This window comes from Poecile atricapillus, chromosome 23, assembly GCF_030490865.1.
Source record: "Poecile atricapillus isolate bPoeAtr1 chromosome 23, bPoeAtr1.hap1, whole genome shotgun sequence".
NCBI lineage: Eukaryota > Metazoa > Chordata > Aves > Passeriformes > Paridae > Poecile > Poecile atricapillus.
Genome location: NC_081271.1, coordinates 6,174,898 through 6,202,893, shown reverse-complemented (window position 1 = coordinate 6,202,893; position 27,996 = coordinate 6,174,898). Strand labels below are relative to the sequence as shown.

At 56.6% G+C, this 27,996-nt stretch overlaps 2 protein-coding genes across 9 annotated transcripts in view; both read right to left on the bottom strand.

The window, feature by feature from the left end:
* The window catches only part of LGR6 (leucine rich repeat containing G protein-coupled receptor 6), a 146,745-nt gene extending 139,186 nt beyond the window's left edge, over nt 1-7,559 (bottom strand). The window contains exon 1 of the mRNA XM_058855584.1: nt 7,282-7,559. Within this exon, the coding sequence (XP_058711567.1) occupies nt 7,282-7,559 (278 nt within the window). The remainder of the gene's footprint in view (nt 1-7,281) is intronic.
* An 8,241-nt stretch (nt 7,560-15,800) lies between these two features.
* The window catches only part of LOC131587656 (receptor-type tyrosine-protein phosphatase V-like), a 35,912-nt gene continuing 23,716 nt past the window's right edge, over nt 15,801-27,996 (bottom strand). For 2 of the 8 annotated variants that reach the window (XM_058855756.1, XM_058855758.1), the window contains 15 exons: nt 27,620-27,710; nt 27,060-27,136; nt 26,108-26,242; nt 25,459-25,581; nt 24,849-25,009; nt 24,451-24,586; nt 23,900-23,979; nt 23,106-23,193; nt 22,594-22,681; nt 21,892-21,968; nt 21,482-21,616; nt 20,847-20,969; nt 20,200-20,357; nt 19,635-19,770; nt 15,801-17,303 (listed from right to left, as the gene is read on the bottom strand). In XM_058855756.1, coding sequence (XP_058711739.1) covers nt 17,244-17,303; nt 19,635-19,770; nt 20,200-20,357; nt 20,847-20,969; nt 21,482-21,616; nt 21,892-21,968; nt 22,594-22,681; nt 23,106-23,193; nt 23,900-23,979; nt 24,451-24,586; nt 24,849-25,009; nt 25,459-25,581; nt 26,108-26,242; nt 27,060-27,136; nt 27,620-27,710 — 1,668 coding nt within the window. In that variant the 3' untranslated portion in view covers nt 15,801-17,243. Of the gene's footprint in view, nt 17,304-19,634; nt 19,771-20,199; nt 20,358-20,846; nt 20,970-21,481; nt 21,617-21,891; nt 21,969-22,590; nt 22,682-23,014; nt 23,194-23,899; nt 23,980-24,450; nt 24,587-24,848; nt 25,010-25,458; nt 25,582-26,107; nt 26,243-27,059; nt 27,137-27,619; nt 27,711-27,996 lie in introns of those variants that run through there. The other 6 variants (XR_009279401.1, XR_009279400.1, XR_009279402.1 and 3 more) reach the window with 6 other exon arrangements.

Here is a 27,996-nt window from a genome sequence, read left to right as displayed (position 1 = left end):
GTGTGGGATCAGGATCAAGGTCAGAGAGGTGCAGGAGTGAGCAAGGACGGGATCCTTGCAGGGAGCCAAGCTCAGTGGAGAGGCAGCACTGTCAGGATGGGGATGGACACCAGCTCATTAGTGGTGAGGCATTAATCACTAATCAAGGGTGATTATGAGGAGCCTTAATTTTGCTCTGCTCTTCACAGTGCCAGTGACTTGCTGAGACAACAGGGCACGGAGCAAAGAAACTGGAAAGTTTTGCAGGCAGCTGCCTGCCAGCTCCATGCTCCTGCTGCCATTCCAGGGCTCTCTCTTAAGCCCTTGGAGCTCTCCAAAGTAATCCAGCATTTCTTTATGTGTTTGAATGTGGAGCTTAAGCCTGTATTTCCATGAAGAATTTAGATCCTACTCCAATATCCATACTTTCTATGAAATTAATGCTGATTTGCTTTGACAAACAGCCCTGGCTGCACACCTGTACCTGGGAAGCTGACCTCACATAACTTGCTGTAACAGTGGTGACAGGAGCAGGGAGAAAAGCCAGATCTCCAGTCCTCCCCCAGTCATTCCCAGCTCGTCCCGACTTTCCACCTCCATCAGATCTGTTTGGTCCTCTCACTGGCGGGGCTGGTGTTAGCCAAAGAGGGAGGGAGGAAAACTGGGACCCCCTCCAAGCCCCCCGGGCCCGCCCTGCACACCCGGAGGGTCCCCCCTGTGTCCCCCGGGCTGGGAGGGGGCTCTGCCCGGAGCCACTGTCACTGGAGCCACCGTGTGAGCCACGGGGACGGGGGTGGGACAGACACGGGGACGGGGTGGGACAGACACCGGGACAGGGGTGGAACAGACACGGGGACCGGGGTGGGACAGACACGGGGACCAGGGTGGGACAGACACGGGGACAGGGTGGGACAGACACCGGGACAGGGTGGGACAGACACGGGGACAGGGGTGGGACAGACACGGGGACAGGGGTGGGACAGACGGGGACAGGGGTGGGACAGACACCGGGACAGGGGTGGGACAGACACGGGGACCAGGATGGGACAGACACGGGGACCGGGGTGGGACAGACACGGGGAGCGGGGTGGGACAGACACCGGGACAGGGGTGGGACAGACACGGGGAGCGGGGTGGGACAGACACGGGGACAGGGGTGGGACAGACACGGGGACAGGGGTGGGACAGACACGGGGACAGGGTGGGACAGACACGGGGACCAGGGTGGGACAGACACGGGGACAGAGGTGGGACAGACACGGGGACAGGGGTGGGACAGACACGGGGACCGGGATGGGACAGACACGGGGACCGGGGTGGGACAGACACCGGGAGCAGGGTGGGACAGACACGGGGACCAGGGTGGGACAGACACCGGGACAGGGTGGGACAGACACGGGGAGCGAGGCTGATGCAGACACCGGGACCGGGGTCGGTAACAGCTCACGGGGAGCGGGGCCGGGACCAGTGACCGCACCAGGACCATCCCGAAGTGCTGGGAGCTCCAGGGCTGTCCCGAGGTTCCAATCCCGGTGAAATCCAGGGCTCTGCTCTGCTCGGCAGCAGCTCCAAGCATCCACCCGCTGGGACCCACAGGGACCCGTGTCCCAGGGCTCTGTGTCCCTGCTCCAAACACCGTGGCCATGGTGAACACTGCACTGAGCTCCGGGAACAGAGAAATGTTCCTGGGTTCGTGGGGATGACCTGCAGCTGCTGCCCCATCCTGTGACACCTCAGGGACAGGAGGGTGCCCGATGGGGCTGCCCCTGTCCCCACAGAAACATCAGTGCTGCAATGTTCTGCATTCTCCTGCACCTTCCTGAGACCTTCACTCGTGGGCAGCCGGTTCCAAACCAAGCCCCAGGGACTGTTCTGATCACTCACACCTCATGTAACAAGTAGTTCCCTCTCTCAGGGGAATTACAGCCTGCATTACACATTTGTCTCATCTTTCATGGTCTGCAGCGAGCATCGTCCTTTCCTGTTTTATTTCTCTCGCAGCTAACTCAGTACAGCTCTGGCCATCCAGTGGCTGGTACAGGACTGTGCTGCTCTGTCGAGCAGGAGGAGCAGAGGAGCAGAGAATCCCTCATCCAGCTGTGGCAGCTTCCCCTGGCTGTGCAAAACCCCTCCTGGGCAGCTCTGGGGGCTCTGCTCCGACAGCTGAGCACCTGCTCAGCACAACCCAGGGCGAGAGAAAAACAACCCCAGGGTCTGTGTGACACTGTCAGACATGAGAACACCAACCTCAGGGTCTGTGTGTCACTGTCAGACATGAGAACACCAACCCCAGGGTCTGTGTGACACTGTGTGACACAGGAACACCAACCCCAGGGTCTGTGTGTCACTGTCACACACAGGAACACCAACCCCAGGGTCTGTGTGTCACTGTCACACACAGGAACACCAACCCCAGGGTCTGTGTGTCACTGTCAGTCATGAGAACACCAACCCCAGGGTCTGTGTGTCACTGTCACACACAGGAACACCAACCCCAGGGTCTGTGTGTCACTGTCACACACAGGAACACCAACCCCAGGGTCTGTGTGTCACTGTCACACACAGGAACACCAGCCCCAGGGTCTGTGTGTCACTGTCACACACAGGAACACCAACCCCAGGGTCTGTGTGTCACTGTCACTCATGAGAACACCAACCCCAGGGTCTGTGTGTCACTGTCACACACAGGAACACCAACCCCAGGGTCTGTGTGTCACTGTCACTCATGAGAACACCAACCCCAGGGTCTGTGTGACACTGTCACACACAGGAACACCAACCCCAGGGTCTGTGTGTCACTGTCACTCACAGGAACACCAACCCCAGGGTCTGTGTGTCACTGTCAGACATGAGAACACCAACCCCAGGGTCTGTGTGACACTGTGTGACACAGGAACACCAACCCCAGGGTCTGTGTGACACTGTCAGACATGAGAACACCAACCCCAGGGTCTGTGTGTCACTGTCACACACAGGAACACCAACCCCAGGTCTGTGTGTCACTGTCACACATGAGAACACCAACCCCAGGGTCTGTGTGTCACTGTCACACACAGGAACACCAACCCCAGGGTCTGTGTGACACTGTCACACACAGAACACCAACTCCAGGGTCTGTGTGTCACTGTCACACACAGGAACACCAACCCCAGGGTCTGTGTGACACTGTCACTCACAGGAACACCAACCCCAGGGTCTGTGTGTCACTGTCACACACAGGAACACCAATCCCAGGGTCTGTGTGTCACTGTCACTCATGAGAACACCAACCCCAGGGTCTGTGTGTCACTGTCACACACAGGAACACCAACCCCAGGGTCTGTGTGTCACTGTCACTCATGAGAACACCAACCCCAGGGTCTGTGTGTCACTGTCAGACATGAGAACACCAACCCCAGGGTCTGTGTGTCACTGCCAGACATGAGAACACCAACCCCAGGGTCTGTGTGTCACTGTCACTCACAGAACACCAACCCCACGGTCTGTGTGTCACTGTCAGACATGAGAACACCAACCCCAGGGTCTGTGTGTCACTGTCACACACAGAACACCAACCCCAGGGTCTGTGTGTCACTGTCACACACAGGAACACCAACCCCAGGGTCTGTGTGTCACTGTCAGACACAGGAACACCAACCCCAGGGTCTGTGTGTCACTGTCACTCATGAGAACACCAACCCCAGGGTCTGTGTGTCACTGTCACTCATGAGAACACCAACCCCAGGGTCTGTGTGTCACTGTCACACACAGGAACACCAACCCCAGGGTCTGTGTGTCACTGTCAGACATGAGAACACCAACCCCAGGGTCTGTGTGTCACTGTCACACATGAGAACACCAACCCCAGGGTCTGTGTGTCACTGTCACTCATGAGAACACCAACCCCAGGGTCTGTGTGTCACTGTCACACATGAGAACACCAACCCCAGGGTCTGTGTGTGACACTGTCAGACATGAGAACACCAACCCCAGGGTCTGTGTGTCACTGTCACTCACAGGAACACCAACCCCAGGGTCTGTGTGTCACTGTCACTCACAGGAACACCAACCCCAGGGTCTGTGTGTCACTGTCACACACAGGAACACCAACCCCAGGGTCTGTGTGTCACTGTCACACATGAGAACACCAACCCCAGGGTCTGTGTGTGACACTGTCAGACATGAGAACACCAACCCCAGGGTCTGTGTGTCACTGTCACTCATGAGAACACCAACCCCAGGGTCTGTGTGTCACTGTCACACACAGGAACACCAACCCCAGGGTCTGTGTGTCACTGTCATACATGAGAACACCAACCCCAGGGTCTGTGTGTCACTGTCATACATGAGAACACCAACCCCAGGGTCTGTGTGTCACTGTCATACATGAGAACACCAACCCCAGGGTCTGTGTGTCACTGTCACACACAGAACACCAACCCCAGGGTCTGTGTGTCACTGTCACACACAGAACACCAACCCCAGGGTCTGTGTGTCACTGTCAGACATGAGAACACCAACCCCAGGGTCTGTGTGACACTGTCACACACAGGAACACCAACCCCAGGGTCTGTGTGTCACTGTCACACACAGGAACACCAACCCCAGGGTCTGTGTGTCACTGTCACTCATGAAAACACCAACCCCAGGGTCTGTGTGTCACTGTCAGACACAGGAACACCAACCCCAGGGTCTGTGTGTCACTGTCACACACAGGAACACCAACCCCAGGGTCTGTGTGTCACTGTCACACACAGGAACACCAACCCCAGGGTCTGTGTGTCACTGTCACACACAGGAACACCAACCCCAGGGTCTGTGTGTCACTGTCACACACAGAACACCAACCCCAGGGTCTGTGTGTCACTGTCACACACAGGAACACCAACCCCAGGGTCTGTGTGTCACTGTCACACACAGAACACCAACCCCAGGGTCTGTGTGGCACTGTCACACACAGGAACACCAACCCCAGGGTCTGTGTGTCACTGTCACACACAGAACACCAACCCCAGGGTCTGTGTGACACTGTCACACACAGAACACCAACCCCAGGGTCTGTGTGTCACTGTCACACACAGGAACACCAACCCCAGGGTCTGTGTGACACTGTCACACACAGAACACCAACCCCAGGGTCTGTGTGTCACTGTCACACACAGGAACACCAACCCCAGGGTCTGTGTGTCACTGTCACACACAGAACACCAACCCCAGGGTCTGTGTGTCACTGTCACACACAGGAACACCAACCCCAGGGTCTGTGTGACACTGTCACACACAGGAACACCAACCCCAGGGTCTGTGTGTCACTGTCACTCATGAGAACACCAACCCCAGGGTCTGTGTGTCACTGTCACTCATGAGAACACCAACCCCAGGGTCTGTGTGTCACTGTCACACACAGGAACACCAACCCCAGGGTCTGTGTGTCACTGTCACACACAGAACACCAACCCCAGGGTCTGTGTGTCACTGTCACACACAGGAACACCAACCCCAGGGTCTGTGTGTCACTGTCACACACAGAACACCAACCCCAGGGTCTGTGTGTCACTGTCACACACAGGAACACCAACCCCAGGGTCTGTGTGTCACTGTCACTCACAGAACACCAACCCCAGGGTCTGTGTGTCACTGTCACACACAGGAACACCAACCCCAGGGTCTGTGTGACACTGTCACACACAGGAACACCAACCCCAGGGTCTGTGTGTCACTGTCACTCATGAGAACACCAACCCCAGGGTCTGTGTGTCACTGTCACTCATGAGAACACCAACCCCAGGGTCTGTGTGTCACTGTCACACACAGGAACACCAACCCCAGGGTCTGTGTGTCACTGTCACTCATGAGAACACCAACCCCAGGGTCTGTGTGTCACTGTCAGACACAGGAACACCAACCCCAGGGTCTGTGTGACACTGTCACACACAGGAACACCAACCCCAGGGTCTGTGTGTCACTGTCACACACAGGAACACCAACCCCAGGGACTGTGTGACACTGTCACACACAGAACACCAACCCCAGGTCTGTGTGTCGCTGTCACACACAGAACACCAACCCCAGGGTCTGTGTGTCACTGTCACACACAGGAACACCAACCCCAGGGTCTGTGTGTCACTGTCACACACAGGAACACCAACCCCAGGGTCTGTGTGTCACTGTCACACACAGGAACACCAACCCCAGGGTCTGTGTGTCACTGTCACTCACAGGAACACCAACCCCAGGGTCTGTGTGTCACTGTCAGACACAGGAACACCAACCCCACGGTCTGTGTGTCACTGTCACACACAGGAACACCAACCCCAGGGTCTGTGTGACACTGTCACACACAGGAACACCAACCCCAGGGTCTGTGTGACACTGTCACACACAGGAACACCAACCCCAGGTCTGTGTGTCACTGTCACACACGAGTTCCCCCAGCACTGAGCACAGCATGAACATCCCAGCGCTGTCTGGGGCTGCCGGTGGTGCCCGATGGATTTCCCTGGCGGTGCCCTGGCTGCATTCCGAGCTGGGAATTCTTGCCAGCCCGTGTGCCAAACAGCTGTGGATAAACCCGGGAAGCATCTTCCCCAGGGATAACTTGTCTCCCTGAGAGGGATGTTCCCTCTCCCGGGTAAACCCTGAGATTTTTCCACAGTCGTTTATCAGGATCCTCAGTCATCACCAGTGTGGTGGCACCCCAGACCACCTCTGGGGCTAGAAATGGACTCAGCAGTCTCTGTCAATTAACTCTTTGGGGTATTAACATCAGAACGGGTATGAAACATTTAGATAATCAAACATTTTAAAATAAAATTAATACATAAATAACCACAATAGTTACCAATCCCCCAGACCTCTTACAAGGCTTTAACACTCATTTAAAAAGGCACCTCGGACACTGCTGGTGGCCAACACAACCCAAACCCCGCAAAGCTCTGAGTTATTTCAGCTATTGAAACGCTTGACAGAAGGATCCCGGAGCAGTTTGCGCTAATTGCTGTGTAAAAATACTCCATTATGTGCTCAGACAATCAAAATCGACCCAGCGAGTGAGTTCCCCCGGTCCGCTGCAGTCCCGGAGCCGAGCAGAACATCGCAGCACAAACAGCGCTGGCGAGGGGCGAGGGAGGAGGGGAGCTCGGCAGGTCCTGCCCAAAGAGCTGCCTTTTTTTTTGTTTTTGTTGTTGTTATTTTGCTCGGTTTCTAATTTCCACAGGAAATTTAATTTCGGGAATATGTGGCACTGAGTTGCAAGGCGGAGGAAAGGCGCAGCTGTCGGAGGGGTCCGGGGGAGGCAGGAGAAGCAGCCAGGGCTGTACTTACAGGTAAGCGGTGCGAGGGCTCAGCTTGGCAGGGACCTCCGAAAGCCCCAGCTCGGAGCAATCCACCGAGAGCACGATGCCATCCTGCTCGCAGTGGCACTGCGGTGGGCAGGGGGCTGCGGGGGGCTCCCCAGGCACGGGCTGGCACAGGGCACAGCACCCCAGGAGGATTCCCCACAGGAGGAGGGTGCTCATCATCCTCTCCCGGCTGCGGGGATCGGCTCGGGATCCCCGGCAGGTCCCGCTGCGGGGAGGATGAAGCCAGGCAAGGGGAGGCATTGCTGAATGATCTTGGTTATTGGGTTTCAAGGGCTGGGCAGGGGCGTGAGACACTCCAATGGGAGGAGTTAAAACTTTCTACTCTTTCCCTCTCTCTCTCTCTCTCTCTCTCTGAGAGCTGGCAGGAATTTCATTCAAAGGGAAGAAAGGGAGGAAAAAAAAAAACCAACCAAAAGAAACCTCAGCAAATAAAGACCTGTTCATAGCTCCAGGAGCCAGGCTTGTTTTGTAACCGTGTTTTTGTGAGATAGCAGGGCAGGGGAAGGCAGAGCTGGCTCCGACAGGGCACAGCAGTGGAAGGAGTGAGGCAGGAGCACCAAGCCGGCACTTCAAGGGCTCCAGACTTCGGGACGCTGAAATATAACCCCGGATAAAGGACTCAGTGTCTGTGCTGCCTGCAAAACTCAGCTGTGCCTGGAAAGTCAGGGTGCAGCTGGGGAGAAGGGACTGAGGAGCTCAGGGGCTTTGCTGGGAGTGACCATGCCCAAGGCTGTCTGTCTGTCTGTCTGTCTGTCTGTCCTGAGCTCCAGCCCTCGCTCTCCAGCAGCGCTGTTGCTCTCTCCTTGCAGCAGGCAGGGGCTGGGGGGATGCAGGGGATGGAGCAGAGGTGTCACACAGCCACTCTCCGTGGTGGGACACGGTGCTCCTGTTAGCTTTGCCCAGATCAAGGGCTTGTGTGAGCTGTGTCTGCAGGAGCTGCCCAGCACTGATGCCAGGAGCAGGGGCTGGGCTGCTCCAAGAGCTCTTTCTAACCCTGGGTGAAGTGGCCAAAGTAGAGGAATAATCCATTGGGTGGGGGTTTGAAGCCATTTCACCTGGACCTGTGTCATGGGGTGGCTTAGCAGGGGGGACTGCCAACCCAGGGCCTTGTGGTGTCCTGGAACCTGTAAAGCTGCAAAGGACAGCTCCGTGTCCTCACCCATGACAGCCACTGGCTGCCCAGGGCTGCTGTGATGCCCTCAGATGGGGTCACTGCTGTCATCCCCTGGTTTGAGGGACAGGGGTGAGCCTGACCCCACAGCCTGAACCACAGCAAGTCCCTACAGAGCCCAGCATGTCTGTAACAGGGACAGCAGCTGGACACGGGGCTCACACCGAAGACAGACAGCTGTTCATGGGCCTTTAGGTGGATCTGAACTCCTGGTTTGTTCCTCACTCTGCCTCCCTCACACCCATGAATGGAGGAGGTGAATGAGGCAGAGGAAAAAGGGCCCAGGTTTGGGTGGCTGTGAAGCACAGCCGAGAATTCACCTCTCCCACTGTAGCCATGCTGTGGCAAAGTGCCACGTGGCCAAGGCACAGACTGAGAGATGAATTCACAGCCCTGCTTCCTCTGAATGGGCCTTTCCTTCTGGAGTCTCCTGATTGATATCCAATTATCTCAGGATGGAGCTCAGGCTTTGGGGCTGATGCACAGACTCTGCCTGAGGGCTCCTGGCTGGGGTGATGCTGGATCTGAAACTATTTCTCTTGCAAAGTGCATTCAGATCCCACAGGACTCGCTGTGACTGCTGCAGTCATTGGAAAGATCACCACCAAGTGCAGAGGAGCAAGAGGATTTTGGTCTGGGAGCACGAACTGGTTTAATTGGAATTAAGCTGCTTCCATCATGAACAGAGCTGTCATTAATGAAACATTTGCAGTGTCTTCTGACAGGTCCAAATGTAAAACACTGCTTGGTGGGGAGGCAGGGAGCCCTCCTCAGAGGGATGAGGTTCCTCACCAAGCTCTGCCATGGGATGTTAGCAGGGCCTGGGATGGCTGGACATGCTCTGACAGCAGCCAGGAATTTGAAGTCAGCCTGGAGAAAGTGTCAGTCCTGTCACTCCTGGCTGCAGCAGCTCTCATCTGTGATCCCTGCTCCTCTCCCTCCAGCCTCAGCAGCCAACACCAACCACATCACCACCTCCTGATGATTCCTCAGGAGCCCAGGGCTGATCACACTGTTAATACAGTTCTTGCAAAAAGCCACACTGGAGAGGTTCCTCCTGTAAACAATCATTCAGCTGAAGCAGGGAGATTCCCTCAGGAAGGTACTGACTGAAATTGTCACATTTTTGTGGAGCAGCATGTCCTGACGTTGGAGAGCTTTTCTCCATGTGCCTCACGTTGACTTCTCTGTTTGATTTTTACTCCAGGCCAGCTGTGGTGGTTCATACCCATCTCTTATTTCTTTGAGATCTTATAACAGCTGCCAACATTCAAAGTGTCACCTATTCCAGCGTGTCACCCGGCTCCTGGCACAGCCAAGAGTCTGACACCAAGCTGCTTGGACCAGAGAGCTTCGATGCTTCCATGGTAAACCTGGAATTTCTGAGTCCCTCAGGGGTGGAAGTGCCATTTTCAGCCCTCTCTGACTGAACCTGCAGCTCGGTGGGAGCGGTGTGGGCTGTGCCATTAGTGCCATCCAGGAGCTGCAGGAACAGGAGATGCAGGAGATGCAGGAGATGCAGGAACAGGAGCTGCAGGAGCTGCAGGAGCTGCAGGAATAGGAACTGCAGGAGCTGCAGGAGCTGCAGGAGCAGGAGCTGCAGGAGCTGCAGGAGCTGCAGATGTTTCCCTGCAGGATCAGGAGCTGCAGGAGCTGCAGGAGCTGCAGGAGCTGCAGGAGCTGCAGGAATAGGAGCTGCAGGAGCTGCAGGATCAGGAGCTGCAGGATCAGGAGCTGCAGGAGCTGCAGGATCAGGAGCTGCAGGATCAGGAGCTGCAGGAGCTGCAGATGTTTCCCTGCAGGATCAGGAGCTGCAGGAGCTGCAGGAGCTGCAGATGTTTCCCTGCAGGATCAGGAGCTGCAGGATCAGGAGCTGCAGGAGCTGCAGGAGCTGCAGGAGCAGGAGCTGCAGGAGCTGCAGGAGCTGCAGGAACAGGAGCTGCAGGAGCTGCAGGAGCTGCAGATGTTCCCCTGCAGCTCAGCCGTGTTTGTGTGTTGTCCTCTAGCGGTGGCTGCAGGAGCAGGGTGAGGATCACAGCCGCGCTCCCTCCCTGCAGAGCATCCTCCTCTTGCTCCCAAGGGATGGAGCGAGACTCCTGGCACCAAACAAAAACAGGATTTGGCTGCAATTCCTGAGCATTTCACAAACGATTGAATTATTTTATGGTGTGCAGGAAGATGCTTCTATTTTGCCTCCGTGTAATCTTCTTTCTACTCACCTGAGAAAATTTCTCAGCCTGCAACACACTTTGATGAGACTTTCATCAAAACCACCCAGGAACTGCTAAAACATCCTCAGAGAACCAATGCATCTTTAACAATCACAAAACTCAGGCCTTACAATTCAACTGCAATTTGATTTTAGAAATTATTCTAAATAATTTCTAAATATTTAGAATATTTAATTATTAAATAATGATTAAATATTAAACTATTTAATTAGAATAAAATTATTCTAAATAATTTATTATTAAATTATTATTTAGAAAGCATGCTCCTCTGTGCAACTCTAACACACCTTCATTTTTATTGGCAACTTATAAGAGAATAATAGAAATTTGAAAATGCTGAATAACACTGTATAGTACCACTGGAATTTCTGGGTAGTTATGGTGAATCTGTTAATGGATTAATCCATGCAGAATTTTAAAATGTTTTTAAATATATATTATTTTTTGTCACCTGTCACCTCCCAGTGGCAGGTGACAAAAATTAAAAATTAGGGAAAATTAGGGAAATTTTAGGGAAAAATTGGGGAAATTTAGAATACAACCTAAGTGGAGAACAAGGTCCTGTTCTTGTGAGCTGCAAGTGCAGCCATGGCCTGAGCTGGCCAGGGGCACAGAGGGGCTGGGGGTGGTGGCAGTGGGCTCCTCACAGCAGCACATCCTCCAAGGGGTCTGGCCTTGCACCTCAGGAGAGCCAGGACTTCATGGACCAGCACTGGCCAGATCCTCTCCGTGGGCCAGAAATGAGATTCCAAACAGGATTTGGCCTGGCAAGGTTTTCTGGAGCTGGTGGCAGAGTTGCTGTGGCTGGGGCAGGGCTGCAGTGACACCTCAGCACTGCTGTCCCCTCTGCAGAGCCACCAGACCTCTGGGGTCCTGCTGCTACAGCCTGTGGGCCTTGACTTTGTCACTCAGCAGAGTGGAGAGGGTGAGCTGCTCCTCAAAGGTGATGCCAGTGCCCTGGACATCCAGCTGAGGTCCTTCCCGAGCTGGAAAACTGGTGATGGCAGCCGAGTCAAAGTGCTGGAGGCTGTTTGTTTCCACCCTCCAGAACCATCCTCCTGACACAGCCCCCAGAACAAACCACAAATGAATCTCCTGCCCTCCTCCCATGGGACAACTGCTTTTGCCCTCATTTATTTCCTTCCAGATTTTAAAGGATCAACCCAGTGGGATCCCAGTTTGGCTGTTGGTGTCCAAGGACACCCAGTCCACACTGCAGATGAGGATGGTGCCAGCTGAGTTTCACTGCTGAGGCTCCAGGAGGAGCCTGGGGAGGACAGCAGTGAGTCCTGTCCTCCAGAAGGGCTTTCAGGGACAGGAGAGGATGCAGAGAGCCTTAGGCAGGATCACAGGGCACAGGGGCACCAGAGACAAAATAAACATCACCAGAACCAGCCCATGTGTGCTGTGGCATTCACTCATCCCCCTCACCTGGCATCTCTGTGAGGGGACACTCACTGCTGGGACATGATCTCTGAGAGTGATGCTCCTCAGACTCTTCATCCCTGGCTCCTCTGGAGGCTGATCCTTTGGCTCCTGGGTGGAACAGGTTGTGATCCAAGCCAGCAGAGATGGAGCAGGATCCTGGGTGTGTCTGTGAGCCCAGCCATGCCCTGCAGAGCCATCCAAGGCCAGAGGCAAATGTTCCTGCTCCCATCAGGGCCCTCCAAAGGCTGGAGCAGCACAGTCAGGCTCTGTGTGAGCCTGGGCCCAGCAAGGACTCCCAGGGGCTTTCCAAAACACAGCAAACACTCACAAAAGAGCAGGAGGTCGCAGTGCCCAGCGTGTGGCACCAGCTGGGGCAGGGGGAGGACAGGGACAGTGTCCATGTTTCCTGACAGTGCCTGTGAAGTCTCATGGAGAAGGATGGGTCCAGCCTGATGTCCAGGGCACAGAGCTGCACAATCCTCAGCTTCACTGCAGCCCCTTGCTCTGAGGCACTGCTTGCAAAGAGGGGCAGAGCTGTGGCTCCATGCCCTGCAGAGAAGAGGAACAGAGGTGCAGAGCTAGGTAAGAGACCTGTTAGGTGGACTGGAACCCTGGTCCAGTGTCCTACGTGCTTGAAGACCTTTATTTTGGAGCACCTCAGCTGGGTCAGGGAGCCACAGCCACAGCAAGCCTTGCATGTGCAAGAGGGGTGTTGAGAAGGGGCCCTCAGCTCCTGTCCTACTCACCTGTCCCTGGAGGAATAAACTAAAACACAAGAAATTTCACCTCAACACGAGGAAGAAATTCTTCACATTTAGGGTGGCAGAGCACTGGAACATTTTCCCAGGGAGGTCCTGGATTCTCCCTTTGGAGACGTTCAAAACCCACCTGGACGTGTTCCTGTGTCACTGCTCCAGGTAATCCTGCCCTGGCAGGGGGGTTGGACTGGATGATCTCCAGAGGTTCCTTCCAACCCTGTGATTCTGTGGATTCCCCTTCCAGTTCAGACCTGGCCCCAGCACTTCTCACCAGGAGGTGGCCAACAACAGCAGCTGATGGTGGAGGATGCTGGAGATCCTGGGGGCATCTGGCTGCAATCCTGCTGCTCCTGGCCTGGTACAGCTCAGGTGGAAGAGATGGTGGAGGATGCTGGAGATCCTGAGGGCATCTGGCTGCAATCCTGCTGCTCCTGGCCTGGTACAGCTCAGGTGGAAGAGATGGTGGGCAGTGGGAGTTCCCTGCCATGACTGGTGCCAGCTTCATGGAGGTGTCCAGCTGGAGACGTGTCAGGGTGGAACAGGCTCCCTGTGGTGGGAGCAGGGGCCCATTACAGTGCTGTGGAGCAGCTGGACTCTGTGTCCTGGGGAGAGCTCGGGCCAGGGAGGAGCCTGGGGCAGAGGTTCAGTGCTGGAGAGGCTGGGATCAAGGGGCTGTGGTGCTCCAGCAGCCACTGGCAGGCTCCCATGGCTGTGCATCCCCAGCTCTGAGGGGTGGTGTCCCTGTCTCCCATCACTGGGCAATAGAAGCCCAGCCTGTCCCTGCTGTGGCACCCATGGAAAGAGGAGCAGGAAGGAGGCTCCAAACAGGCAAGATCTTGCTCATCTCCCATGTTTTGGCCTCTGCACTGGGGCTGATGGAGGAGGGCACTGGCTGGATGCTGCTCATCTGGAGCAGGAGAAACATGAGGAACAACATGGCATGGCCCAGAACTCGCTGGGCAGCCCAAGCCAGAGGCTTGTTTTGTTTCAGTGTTCTCTTGTCTTTCTCTCCCCCTCTGGGTTTCATGGCTCTTGAGCTGCAGGGCTGGAAAATTATTCATCCAAACCACAGCTCCCACAACACCCTCTGTAAGCATCTGTGGCTCCAGACTGCACAGCAGCAGTGGGTGGGAGGTCATAAATTCATCATCCTCACCAGCTTGGCCTCCTGTCAGGCGGGGCATGGAGCACGGAGCAGAGGCTGTGCCACAGACACACACTGTGCCTGTCACAGCCAGCACATTCTCACTGGGAAAAACCTGCTGGCCACTCTGGGTGACAAATCCCTGTCCTGGAGATGAGCAGCTCCCACCACGGCTGCTGGCGGAGCTGTGCTTTAGCTGCAGGTGTCTGCAGGTGCACCTTGGCTGCTGGGAACACCACGCTGCTGTTTCAGCCAGATGTGAGGGCCAAGGGATCGCTCTCTCCTGGGCTTTTGGAAGCTCTGTGGACAGCACCGTGCCTCCCTCACTTTGGCTTTAATTTCTTTGCTTATATCTCAGGGCCAGCGCCCCTGGCAGCTCTGTGCCACCAGCTGTGGGTGACAGGGCATGGTGGAGTCAGAGGCACAGAAAATATCCCTTTATCTGTGCCTCACACACTTGAGAGGACACTGAGTTTAACCTGAGACCATGGAGAAAGCTCCTAAAACTAAGTGGAGAACCTGAGAATGTGAATGTGTAAGTTAGATAGAATTAAATTAAGTCACTGGGTGAGGAAGTTAAGAGTTTAGGGTTTAAGCTATATTAGTGCATAAGGGACAACATGGGGGATTTAGAGCATTGTCCCTTTTTCCTTCATCATTTTTCTTCTAGGGTTTTTGGGTAATATGAGGTGACTGGATGGAAGAATCCACATTGCAGGACACAGGTGTTTGGTTATTGGGTTAAAAGTAAAAATAAATTAGTTGGCATTTGATAATTGGATGGTTTATGCTTAAAAGGCCTTGTGGACAGAGCCCAAGGTCACCATAACTTGTTAGGTGAGTGTGTAGAAGTGCTCACTGTCTGTAAAAATGCAATATAGATAAGGGAAAATAAACATCCCAAATCCAAACACAAAACCCATCTCTCTGCTTGTGAATCTCGATCCTGGAGAACAGAACTGAACACTTTTACATTTGAAACTTTTACACAGGAATGCTGCAGCTTGGAGCTGGGAGCAGAGCAGGGGATTCAGGGAGGCAGAGGGGACTGAGCAGCTCTGCCTGCTGTCCAGAAGGTACCCCACGTGCAGGGAGACACTGCTCCCCGCCAGCTGTGCCACATCTGGGCAGGGCACAGCAGGCAGGACACTTGGCTGGGCACTGCTGGCACTGCAGGACACTTGGCTGGGCACTGCTGGCACTGCAGGACACTTGGCTGGGCACTGCTGGCACTGCAGGACACTTGGCTGGGCACTGCTGGCTGCTGGGGATGGGTGGTGCAGGGTGGGAGGTGTGTGGGACAGCAGTGACAGAGAAATGTGATTTAGGAGAGGGAGAAAAGGATACCCAGCTGTAAAAGAGGCCTCATCCCACTGCTGGGATGGGATGCTGAGGGGCCCTGGGTGCCCCATCCTGGGATGCAGATCCTTGTTTGGAAGAGGGAGAAGCTTCCAGTGGAATCTCAGGGGCATGAGGATGAGTGGCCAACTCAGTCACCCACCTGGGGCTCTCTGCTCTTTAGAACAGGTCTTGGGAGCCCCTTATCAAACCTGGTTTGTCTCCTCACCCATTCCAAGGCAGCTGCCACAGGACATGGAATATTGGGCAGGAGTGTGGGCCACACTGGGCCAGGGTCACTGCTTTGGGACTGCACTGTAACCTCACCCTGCTTGAAGGGGAGAAGGGTAAACAGGGTCCCAGACACAGTTTTTTCTACATGAGGAATTTACTTGTGAAACCATCTTTTTTTTAACTCTTCCTTCTGTCCTGCACTTGCAGCTCAGTGAACCGAGCTGATTCTTGTGATTTCAGCTTGGGCATGGCCACCCCTCCTTCAGAGCAGCCATGTCCTGGCATGGACAGCCCAGTTCCCAGAGCAGCAGGACTGGGAGCTGCTTACCAGTGTGTCAGCTGAACCAGGTGGCTTTGTCCTGCTCCTGGGTGCTGGGGAGCTGGCATGTTCACAACTTGGAGCCTAGGCTTCATCTGAAAATGTCCTCATGAAGCTCTGGGTGGGCTCAATGTTCACTGCATAAGTGTTTCCTCAGGGGAAGGAGAGGATGAGAGTGACCAGAAGCTGCTGTGCCATGGAGCACCTGGAGTGCCCAAGGGACACAGCTGTCCTTTTGGGAACAGCATCCATGAGTGCCCAGGGGACACAGCTGTCCTTTTGGGAACAGCATCCATGCTGCAGCCTTCACATCAGCCAGACCCCTCAAAGCCAAACCCCCTGACAAGCACACACTTTCCTAGGGCTGTTTATTGTTTGTACCTAAGGCCATTCCACCAGCCCAGACAAGCCAGGTCCCTCAGCACCTCTGAGACCTCCAGAGCAGCGCCCACAGGCACCTCCAGCCCGGGGTGTCCGTGCTCGTGTTGGGCCCCAGAGGCACCACAGGGCCCCACAGCGTGTCCTGAGGGGGCCAGAGAACCTTCCAGGCACCAGGAACCTCAGGAGACGGCCGAGAGTGGAGAGCATCCCGTCCTGCCCCCACTGTGTCTGCGCTGAGAGGCTGCAGCGGTGCATGGCAGGACACTGTCCGTCTGTCCAGGACACTGTCTGTCTGTCCAGGACACTGTCTGTCTGTCCAGGACACTGTCTGTCTGTCCAGGACACCCCGTGGCAGGACACTGTCTGTCTGTCCAGGACACCCTGTGGCAGGACACTGTCCATCTGTCCAGGACACCCCGTGGCAGGACATTGTCTGTCTGTCCAGGACACTGTCTGTCTGTCCAGGACACCCCGTGGCAGGACACCGTCTGTCTGTCCAGGACACCCTGAGGCAGGACACTGTCCATCTGTCCAGGACACCCCGAGGCAGGACACTGTCCATCTGTCCAGGACACCCTGAGGCAGGACACTGTCCGTCTGTCCAGGACACCCCATGGCAGGACACTGTCTGTCTGTCCAGGACACTGTCTGTCTGTCCAGGACACTGTCCGTCTGTCCAGGACACCCCATGGCAGGACACTGTCTGTCTGTCCAGGACACTGTCCATCTGTCCAGGACACTGTCCATCTGTCCAGGACCCTGTCCATCTGTCCAGGACACCCCGTGTCACAGCTCACCCCACGCTGGGGACAGTGCCCAGGGAGGTCACGGCAGGGCTCGCTCTGTGCCCTCAGCAGCCCCCAGCTCTGTCCAGGACCCTGCAGAGGGGAGCAAAGGGGGCCAGGAAGGGCCAGGAGGCATCAGGGCTGGTTCTGAGCGAGGATGTCCTGGATGCAGGAGTACAGGAGCATGTACTGGTCCTGCAAGAGAGAAAGAGGGGTCACAGTCAGAGACCCCCAGCTCACAGATTAACCCTGCACTGTGCCTTAGAAATCCTCATTGAGGAACAGTGCCTGATAGAGGAGCACGATTTGCTCTCCCAAGTGATGGTCCTGTGTCAGTCAGAAAGGAAGAACCAAGCCTGTTATACCATGTTTGTTCCCCCTTCTTCACCCCCCCATGATGGAGGGAGGAACCTGTGAGGAATATCCCATCTAAGCTGGAGAGAAACAATTTCATTTGGCTTCCTCCAAGTGCCCCAGTGGCTTTTGGATGTGCTGTGGTGTTTGCATCCAAAACAAGAGCAAAGAGCAGCTCCAGTGATGCTGCAGGGCATGGAGCTGGAGAGCCTGGGCTCTGACAGTAACCTGGGGCCAAGAGGGGAGACCTCTGGAGCAGGAGTTTCCCTTGGTGTAGTCCCAGTGTACCAGAGTCAGGTGCTGACAGCAGATCAGGGCAGGTGCTCGCAGGCTCACAGAGGTACAGGAAAAATCTGTGTGGGTGATGTCACCCTGAAAACTCAGCTTCTGAGCTTGCTGACATGGTTTTCTAAAGACTTTCCCAGGACAGTAACTGTAAACATAGATATGTGTACATTCTTTCTGTTCCACGTCTTGTGATGGGCATCTCTCATGGCCAGTGCAGTGAGAAAGTGTTATCCTGACCATCCAATCCCTGGCTGTGGTCAGAAACCTATAAATCCTGGGAGGAAAAATAAACTCTGCTCTTCTTTCCACCACACCTCGACCTGTGTCTGTGTGATCTATTCATCTCCAGTGGTAACAGGTTCCACCCAGCTGCATTGTTTCTTAGTCTCTTTTTAGTATCACCAAACTGATCCATCAGGTGCAAACGTGGGCTCAGAGCTCTGAGACCCCCTGTGTGTTTGATCTGAGGTTCAAATGCTGCCCCAAAATGCCACCAGGAGTAGGGAAGATGTGAGGGAGGTGAGCAGGGCTGTACTGGGGGCAGAGCTGAGGGCAAGGCCAGCAGGCACATGGTGTGGGTTGGAATGCCATGGCAGTGGGCAGGGGGGATTAGGAGCTGCAGAGGGGCCCCAGCAGCATTCCCAGCAGCTCGTTAATGCCCTGGCTGAGCCTCAAGTCACGAGGAGCCTCCTCCCTGTGGTGGCTGAGCCTCACCGAAGGGCCGGGAATGCCTCGGATCACACAATGCCTGAGGCTCCAGGTCAGCAGAGCGCGTTTGCAGCCAGTCAGGTCCGATTGTGAAACCAGCAGTGACAGCCCAGCGCTGACTCCAGCCCAGGCACACTCAGGGACCGGCCACAGGCAAGAGCACATCCCCTGGGACACACAGCACGCTGCTGCTGTTTAATATCCCACAGCTGCCCATGAATATCCATCAAAGGCTCATCTTCCCCCTTGCTCCCCACCCCAAAATGTGATGCCTCCAACACGCCAGCCACTGATGACCCCGGCAGACATAAAGGGGTGCTGGAGGGCAGCCCTGCTGCTCAGAGGGGGATCAGCTCCTCTGCTGCCCCCCTTCAGCAGGACAGCAGCGTTTGATGGGCACTTGCTGTGCCTTTATGGGTGAATTGTGTCCCTGCAGGGCCGAGGGAGCACAAAGCAGCTCTGAGGTGGGGGCAGCGGATGCCTTGCCCGTCTCTGGCTCCCACCACGCACATGGTTCACATTAATTAAGAATGTAATTAGCTCCTTGAAGGAGGCTGTGCAGCTGGGAAGCCTTGGAGAGACCTTCCCTGGCTGTGCTGTGCCCTGTGGGGAGTTTCCAGGGCTGTGCAGCAGCTGAAGCATGGCCAGGGGCATTGGTGCCACGAGTGCCTGTCAGGCCAAGGCTGGGCTGGCACAGAGCAGCCCCCTCAGACAGTGCCACAGCCCACAGGACACCTGCTAACATGGCACTGGCTCCCCTGCCAGGCAGCAGGAAAGGTTCTGGCCAAGGGGATACCCAGCAGGTTGTGGGTCCCCAGGCTGACAGCCATGCCCAGGAGCCAAGGGTGAGCAGGCAGTTTGTGTGGGGTGACACCTTCCTCGAGTACAATGGGAAGAGAGCCTTGATCTCCTGTGAGCTCACATGCAGTTTAGCTGATTTGAACTCAGAACAGAGGAGGTGGAAAACTCTTGCCAGGGAAAAGTCAGTGTCCTCAGCTGTCAGTGGCTGGTGAGCCACAGGGTGGGGAGGAAGCACGAAGTAAATCCCTGCTGAGGGTGGACAGGCTCCCAGGCAGCAGGGAGCATCCAGGGGTGAGCAGGATGCTGCCAGCTCCAGGCAGGTCAGCACCAAGAATCTGCTTCCCCCTGCCCACCCCACTTCTCCTTCCCACCTACCAGAGTTGGGGTCATGAGGCAGCAGCTCCTGGCCAGCTGCAGCGTCACGCCGTAGATGTCCACACTTCTCTCGGCTTTCATCTGGCACAACAGGCAGTCCAGGGAGATCAGTGTCCCCATCTGGCTCATGTCACCACTGCAGGGGACAAGGGGGGTCACTGATGGCAGGCCAGGCTGAGCTGAACCCCTCTGGATGAGGGCACCAGTCCAAGGAGCCATGGGCACTGTGGGACCGTGAGCTCTGCTCTCTCTCTGTGTGCAGGTGAGGATATCAGGGCTGCTCCTGGCATCCCTGCAGCTCCCCAGGGCCCCTCAGCCTGGGAATGCCTGCTCCACCCATGCTGTGCCCAGCCCAGACCTGTTTGCCCTTCTCCCAGCCCCTGGCAGAGCCCTGTGACCTCCCAGGCTCCACTGGCTCCCATGGACCGATAGCCACATACCCCCAGGGCTTGGAGGGGAAGGCTTTTTGGTACTGTGCCAGGGCCCTGTGCAGCCTGGGGGGCTCCCAGCCTGGGGGGCTCCCAGCGTGGGGGGCTGCCCATGGATGCAGGAGTAGCCCAGGTACCTGCAGTGCAGCAGGAGAGGAGCCGCTCTCCTCCGGTGGGGCGTGCACCGTCTGACAGCCACCAGCAGCTCCACCAGGCTCTGGACATCAGGCTGCTTCTTGCTGCTCCAGAGCGTGTACAGGAACCTCTGTACCTGCCTCTCCTTTGCTTTCTTCTCCTGTGAGACACAGAGAGCTGACAGGGATTCTGGGGAGGAATTGGGTGGGGTTGGATGCAGAGGAGCCCCAGCTCTCCCATCCTCAGACTCTCTGAGGCTTCCCTGAGCTTTCTGCCAGCTTCTGTAAAGCTGTCCAGGCATCTCTGCTGGAGCACTGTGGGTATGATGGCTCTGGCAGCCTGCTCTCCTTCCCCACACACCCTGACCTGCTCCTGGAGAGGGAACTGAGAGCTGTGCAGGCCTTTTCAAAGGGGTCACAGAGAGCTATCAGCAAGGGGTGGGGGAAGCCCCCAGAGCCTCTCCCATGTATCTCCTGTGTCCACTCAGCTCTGGATGTTGCAATCCAGAGACACTCCTGCACTTGTGGACTGCTGGCACTCTGCTTTTCCAGCCTGGAGAAGTCCCACAGACCCTTCAAGCCCTACAGATCCCTACAGAGCTGCCCCCACCCCAGGAGGTGGGAGCCAGGTCAGCCCCATGGACACACACGTGTTTCAGTTTGAGCTGGGTACATCTCCATCCTGAGATAAGCTTCTCTGTGTCACACTGGATGGTCAGAGTCTTTGTGCAGAGCGAGTCTCCTTCCAGGGGCCAGCACACCTCACCTGGGACCTGTGTGCAACAAGAAATTTGGCTTTGGTCATTGTCAGGTCCTGGCCATTGTCTGTCCTATCAGTCACCGTCTGTGGGGGCTGTGGTGGGGCTGGACCAGCACTCCCAGCACCTCTCTGTGTCAGATCATCCCCCACCTAAAACCCAAGGGAGTTCCAGGAACACCAGCAAATTCAGCCAGCTCATCTGGGAACCCAGGGCTGCCTGGCAGCTCTGCTCAGAGCTCTGGGCTGGAATCTGCTCAGGCAGTGTCTACACCTTGGCTGGGCAGAGCAGGAGCTGCTGCCCTTGGTCCCACTCAGATGCAGCTTGAAGGGCACCAGCTGAGCCCAGAACCTGCCTCCCATGACAAGCTGTGGGAGCACCTGGACACTGGAAAGATCCAGCTTTAGCTAAGCTGGATCTGCACCCAGGACTCAGGAGGCAGAGAAGAGTTTGGAGAGCTCTGCAAGTTCCAGCTGCACTGAAGAGATTCCTGCTCTGCCATGGCACAGGTGGGCACAGTGCCTTACCTCCCCCTTCTCCTGCCACGGGAGGAGTGTCAGGATTGTGTGAACATCCTGCTCCCACACCACGCTCCAGAAGTCCTCCATGGTCAGCTTGTCAGGGCCATGGACAGCCAGGTAGTCCCTGCTGGAGCTGCAGCCCTGGGTGGGGAAGGAGAATGTTACTGTCCTGCTGGAGAGGGTGCTCTGCTGGCCCAGGTGGCTGCAGGAATGGCCAGCAAGAGAAGAGAGCTCAGCAGGTCAGGAGGCAAGGACAGAAGAGAAAGCACCAAGGGAGACAAGTGAGAACAGCCCAAAGTGGGCAGGCAAGGGGTGTCCTCAGTCCCCTCCTCTCCACACAGTGACAGGGACCAGTGGAGCAGTGCAGGAGCCAGGCACAGGAGCCAGGCACAGGAGCCAGGCACAGGGAGACTCACCTGGACACGCCACACCTGCAGCAGTCCTGAGAAAGGGCCCTGCTCCAGCGGGGAAAACTTCACTCTGGAGCGATCATCTGCAAAGTAAGTGGGAGCTGGAGGGATTCAAGGCAGTCTTGAGCTCAAACAGGTTTTGCAGACTGACTGCCACACAAATTCAATTCTTCCTTCACCATTTCTTGGCAAAGGCACTCCTTTCTGCAGTGCTCATCTCCAGCCTGTGGATGTTGGTTCCCAAAAGACAGGTCTCTATCCCAAGCTCCTGTAGTGCAGGTCAGTGTCTGAGGCAATGCAGATCTGCTTCTGTCCATGGATGGAGAGCCTGTGGGTTCTCTGGGCCTCTGTTCCAGTGTTTGACTATCTTCATGGGAATTCACTATTCCTTCTACTGAGTTGGATTACCCTCCCAAACCATCCCCCTTGTCTCCAGACCCTCCATGGCACACCTCTGAGAAGACTCTGTGTCTGCCCTGTGCCTTCCCACAGGGAGCTGAAAAGAGCAGTAGGATCTCCCCTTCACCTTCTCCAGGCTGAGCAAACCTACCTATGCCAGTCCCAAACACCATGTGCTCCATCCCAAACACCTCAGTAACCTCCTGGGGGAGTCACTGAAGTCTCAAAATACTTTCTTATGCTGTGGACCAGCCTGGCAGGAGGAACAGGAGCAGGAAGGAAGAGGATGCAAGCTGTGCCAGAACTCACATGGCAGGATGCTGGAGGGCCGTGTCTGCTGGCTGCCTGAAGATGGTGATGCAGAGCTGGCTTCTTCCTTGACAACTTCCAGGAGGGCCTGCCAGGGTGACAGAGAGTGACAGTGAGCAGGAAGGCTCAGGAGCAGGAGGAGCTGGGGCCTCCTGAGGAATCCTGTGCTCGGCAGAGGGGGATCACGGCTGCAGATGCAGCAGTGCCCCGAGAGCAGCTCTGCAGAGGGCTGCCAGGGCTGTGCCATGCTGGCAGGAGAGGGCTGCAGCTGCTGCAGGCACCTGGGGAGGTGTGGGTGGGATAGAACCTGAGCAGAATGAAGGAGGGAGTTTGTGTGCCTGGGCATGCGATGCCGTGGGGAGGGGACACTGCCAGGACACCCAGGACTTTGGGGCATGGGACCCACTCAGGAGGCACTTACGGGGTGTCCTCCAGGTTCAGTCAGTCCCCAGGTGCCCTCAGCACACACAGCCATGGCAGCACTCCCTGCACCTGCCCAGGACAGCTCTCACCTCGTACTCCCTCAGGAAGCCCATGTGGGACTTGGCTGCCTTCTGAGCATAGTGCTGGGCAAAGCTCTTCAGAGGGATGGGGCAGGACCTGGGGAGAGAGCCAGGGGGTAAGGGTGAGGCTGAGCTCATCCAGCAGCACCCAGGCTGTGTCTGCAGCAGGGGGACAGGCCTGTGACCTTCACCCCTCAATGCCAGGGGGCCAGAGCCCAGCTCTGGCCTGTGACAACCTGCTGTCCCCTAGACAGAGCCAGGTCTCAGGGGTGACACAGCCCAGGGACCATTCCCATTCACTGGGAATGAAACCCCTGAATTTGAGGGACTCATCCCAGGGCTCATTCCCAAGAGGCAGCAAGGACAAGGACATCCTTGCTCTGCATGAGAGAGGGGACAATCTGACCACAAAGACCTCCAGATGTAGCCCCAAGACAATGATGGTGGTCAAAACCATGCCCAGCTGGATCCTACTCCACCCTCTTGACTTTCATTAGGAGGGACATCCCAAGGTCACCCAGCTGCCACCAGCCTCTCCAGTTTGTACACATGGCAGGGCATGCCTGTGGGCTGGGAAGCCAGAGGGAAATGCCTTCCCCAGCACAGCCCTGCAGATCTCTGGTGTTGGTGTACCCAGGAGACTGCAGCTGGCTCCGTGCTGGGCTCCCCGTGCTGCAGGGAACAACCCACCCTGTGCTGGCCTCACTCACAGCACCAGCTGGGGCTGCCTGGGCTTCCCTGCCCTGTCCTGGAGCCAAGGTTGGCTGGGAGGGGTTGTGGATCAGAGCACAGCAAGGCCTTACCTCTCTGTCCCTGATAAATCCAGGAGAGGCTCCTCCAAGATCTTGTCCAGGATGCAGCTGTGCAGGAAAATGTACTGGGACTGCAAGGCAAAGGCAGGCAGCAACACAGAGTGTCACACTGCAGAGACAGCATCTCACAGGGGTATGGCCCCTCTCCTGAAGGGCAATTCTGACACCCTGTGCCAGCCCCAAGGACTGGAGATGGGAGACAGACTGTGGAACATCACAGACCAGCAGCATGGTCTGAGTTAAGAACTGCCTGCAAAGGGCCTGATCCTGTTCCTCAGTGCTCCAGGGTGTTTCTGAGCCTCCTGGGAGGTCTCTGAGACTCTGGATGTTGCTGCTGTGGGTCTAGAAGGGCACGAAGCAGCTGAAGCCCCCCCCCCAGCAATTTCCACTCCAGCTGAGCTGCTGCTTTGAGCAGCAGGATGACACAGGGACAGGCTGAGGGCCAGCCTGGGGGTGCTGGGGCTGGCAGGCCAGCTCATCCAGCTGTGAGCTTCAGTGGGATGAAGTGAGGGGCCAGGGGAAAGAGGGAGCAGAGATCTCACCAGCGTCTGGATCATCAGGTACCGGTTCATCCGCAAGGTGTAAACAACACCGAAAATGTCCACCACCTTCTCCTGCCTCATCTGCTGCAGCAGCCGGTCCAGGGCAATGAAGGTGCCAGTGCGGCCCACGCCAGCACTGAGAACAAGCAAGGGTTAAACAAGGCCTGACAGCACAGCCCCTGGGCTCCCAAAGGCTGCTGGACACGCTCCCAAAGGCTGCTCCCTGGGCACTGGTCCCAGCAGGGAGCTGAGGAGCCGTTCAGGCTGCCCTGGGTCGGTGCTGAGCATCTTCCCCTGCCCCACAGCCCGGGGCAGCACGCAGCAGCTCTGCCTCCTGTGCTCTTGTGCACAGCTCGAGTAGGACCCTCATCCCCCCTGCTCTCCCCCACCATCATCACCTGCAGTGCACGAGGGTGGGCCCTGCATCCTTGGTGCTCTGGATGTGCTCCTGGACCAGCTCCCGGAAGGTCATGATGGAGGTGGTGGACTCGGGGATGCCGTGGTCGGGCCACGCCGTGTAGTGCAGGTGGGACACGAAGCGCTCTGCCCTGGCACCCTCCTGCACGGGGCATTGCTGATGGGTGTGCAGCCCCCCCAGGCAGCCCCACAGCCCTGCCAGCACCCAGGGGCTTGAGGACACCCGGCTCAGCTGCAGGGATCAGCCACCGTCGGGTCTGCACTGCCTGCTGCTGTCTGCTCCTCCACCCTGCCCCACAGGACACTGGAGGTGGCAGGGAGGACATCTGCCCCTGACTGCCAGGGAATGTGCCCTGGGAACTGCAGGCTGGCCCAGGGACATGGAAATGAGAGGGCAAGGGTGGAGAGCAGCATGACACATGCTGGACACCCCCATGTCACCCGTCTGAAGGGGGAGGCTTCTCCTCAGGGCTGGGATCTTCTCTGAGCCCCACAAATGGCAGGGAAAGGTGCCACCAGCACTGAGGAGAAATGCCAGTGCCTACCCCAAGCCCCAGACAGGGCCTCACATCCCCTGGTGTGGGAACTCACGTGCCACAGCTTGAACTCCCGTATGGTCCACTCCTCAGAGCTGCTCTGTGTCAGCAGGTGGACACGCACCTGCCCATAGGTCACCGGGGCAGATTCTGATGGCCAGTAATGGTCACACAGCACCTGGAGCACAACAGGGTCTCAGTGAGGCCAGGGAGGGACCAGGTGATCTTCTGGCTCCCAGGGAGCATCTAGAGAGGAGCAGCTGTGAGGGGAGCCAGGACAGGTCTTGGGGAGCAGGCAGGGGTGTTTCCCCTTCCCACTGGGAGCTTTGCACAGCTCTCTCTCACAGCCCCTTCATTTGGAGCTCAGCCTCTTCCAGAAAAAAGGACCTGTGTGGGTCTCATCATGCCTGGAGACTGGAGGAACAGTCCATGTGAGGTGGCTCACCCAGAGGACATGGCAATTTCAGATTCTGTGGAAATATCTGAGGGTGATGGGGGTGGTCCTGGCTAAGCTCCTGCCCCAAGCTAAGGCTGAGCTGCACAGATCAGCCTCTCTTCCCCCAAACTGTCTGTCAGGGAAGCTGTGTGGACTGTGCTCATCCTGGAGCCATATCAGAGTAGGGTTTTGTGGAGGACACAGACCCAGCCCTGGACTCAGCTCACACCCCCAGGACTGGGCTGGGCTGGGGCTGGCACCGACCTACCCGCCCATTCTCCATGCACACTGTCAGCATGATGATATTGCAGACGTTCTGCTCCCACACCAGCCTCCAGAAGTCCTCGATGGTTTTCTTTAGGGGCCCCTGGGTGGCAATGAACTCTTGCTGGGATGTGTAGCCCTGAGCAAGAGGCAGACAAGAGCAAGGTGAGTTAGCAGGTTGCCAAGGCACGTGAGTCCTGCCAGTGCCTGGTCTGGTTTTGTGGTAGAAGGAGAAATTCCTGTTGCCCTTAGCCCACATGGGCACAGTTCCCAGGCAGCTGATCTCAGAAGCAGCTGATTTCACAGGAAACATGAACTGCCCAGCATACACTCTCTACATACTTGGAATAAAGTGACCCACACCATTTCCCTCCAATCAGTTCCTCATTCAGCCTAACTGAGGAAAGACAGATCTGGGTCGGCCCTGAGCTTCCCCTTCACTGCTGAGGGCAGGGTGAGCATGCAGGGTCTCAGGATATTTCTCTGCCCTTGGGCACACACATGTCCCCCAGAGCCACACAAGGGCACATGCATGCCGTGTGCCCCCCCTGTTACCTGGGAACACCCCCCAGCTGGGGGATGAGGGCACAGCTCCAGGGTTGTTCAAAGGCAGCTGCACAGGCCAGAAGGAAAAAGAGGAGGCAGAGAGACAGGGCAGTAAGCTGGGAGGGGATGGAACAGGACAGACAGTCCACGAGAAGAAAGCAGAGAGACTTGCCAGTCTTCCCACACTCACACCTCTGCATTTGCCATCTCAGGCTCCACCAATGCCTGCTAAAGGACAACCACACATTTCCACCTTGCCCCCAGCTTCTCCTGGCCTGTGCCAGCTGTGCCTCACCAGCACCCCGTGCCCACCAGCCCTCACAGAAGGGGACACTCTGCCTCAACCCAGGCGGTTTCTGTGATGGTGCCCTGTGGCCATATCTCAGTGGGGAAGGCAAGTGGGCACTCACAGGCATGAAGTTGGCATTGATGTAGTCTGAGTGTGGATCCTCCCCCAGCTGGCTCAGTTTGACCCGAGAGTGATCATCTGGAAGAGACCACACCCAGGTGAGCCCCAGGGCAGCCCTTCAGCAGGACATGGCCAGCTGGGAAAGCCAGTGGGAGAAGCCTCAGCAACTCCAGCAGGGAGGCTCTGTGCTCTGCCAGGCACCTTCTCCCCAGAGAGGTGAGCACTGCCTGCCAGCTGGGCTAGCAGGGGACTGGGAAACAGAGCTGGGCTCATGAGTGAAGCTCATGGACCCCCTTTGGTCCCCTGTTAGGACCCATCCTGAGCCAGGCTCACCCAGCAGCCCGCTGGAGGAGCTGGGGAAGCTGATGGCTCAGCCCTGGCTCAACCATCAAGCCTCGAGTCTCCAGCAGGGAAATGGAAACTGAGGCCCATTTCAAGAGTCCTCCTGCTCCCAGGAAAGGAGCCAGGCACTCACCCTGGCAGCGAGGAGCCTGTCCTTAAACACTGCCCTGTGAGCTGCCACCCTGGCTGCTGGGGGAGAAGGGAGGAGACAGCACTCACAGGGCAACACGTGGGGATATCTGTTCTTGGAGACATTTGCTGGGAGCTCAGCCTCCACCTTCGACTGCTCCTTCCCAACTTCCTTCAGCTCCTGCAGGACAGGGGAAAAGCACAAACGTTCCTCTGGAGAACTCCTGGTCAGCTCAGCCCCCTGCTCATGGCCAGTGGTTCTGTCTGGAGGGTAAAGAGGATTACCCTCACACAGAGAACTGCTCCACTCCTCCCTCACATGGCCTGTGCACTCTGAGCCATGGTGGCTTTTCCAACAGCACTGTTCATTCCCAAGAACAAGAACTGGGGGGAAAAGACTTGGAAATCTACCACAAAGCTCAGAGGATTTTCTGCTAAGCAAACAGAAATATCTTGTGCCACATCTG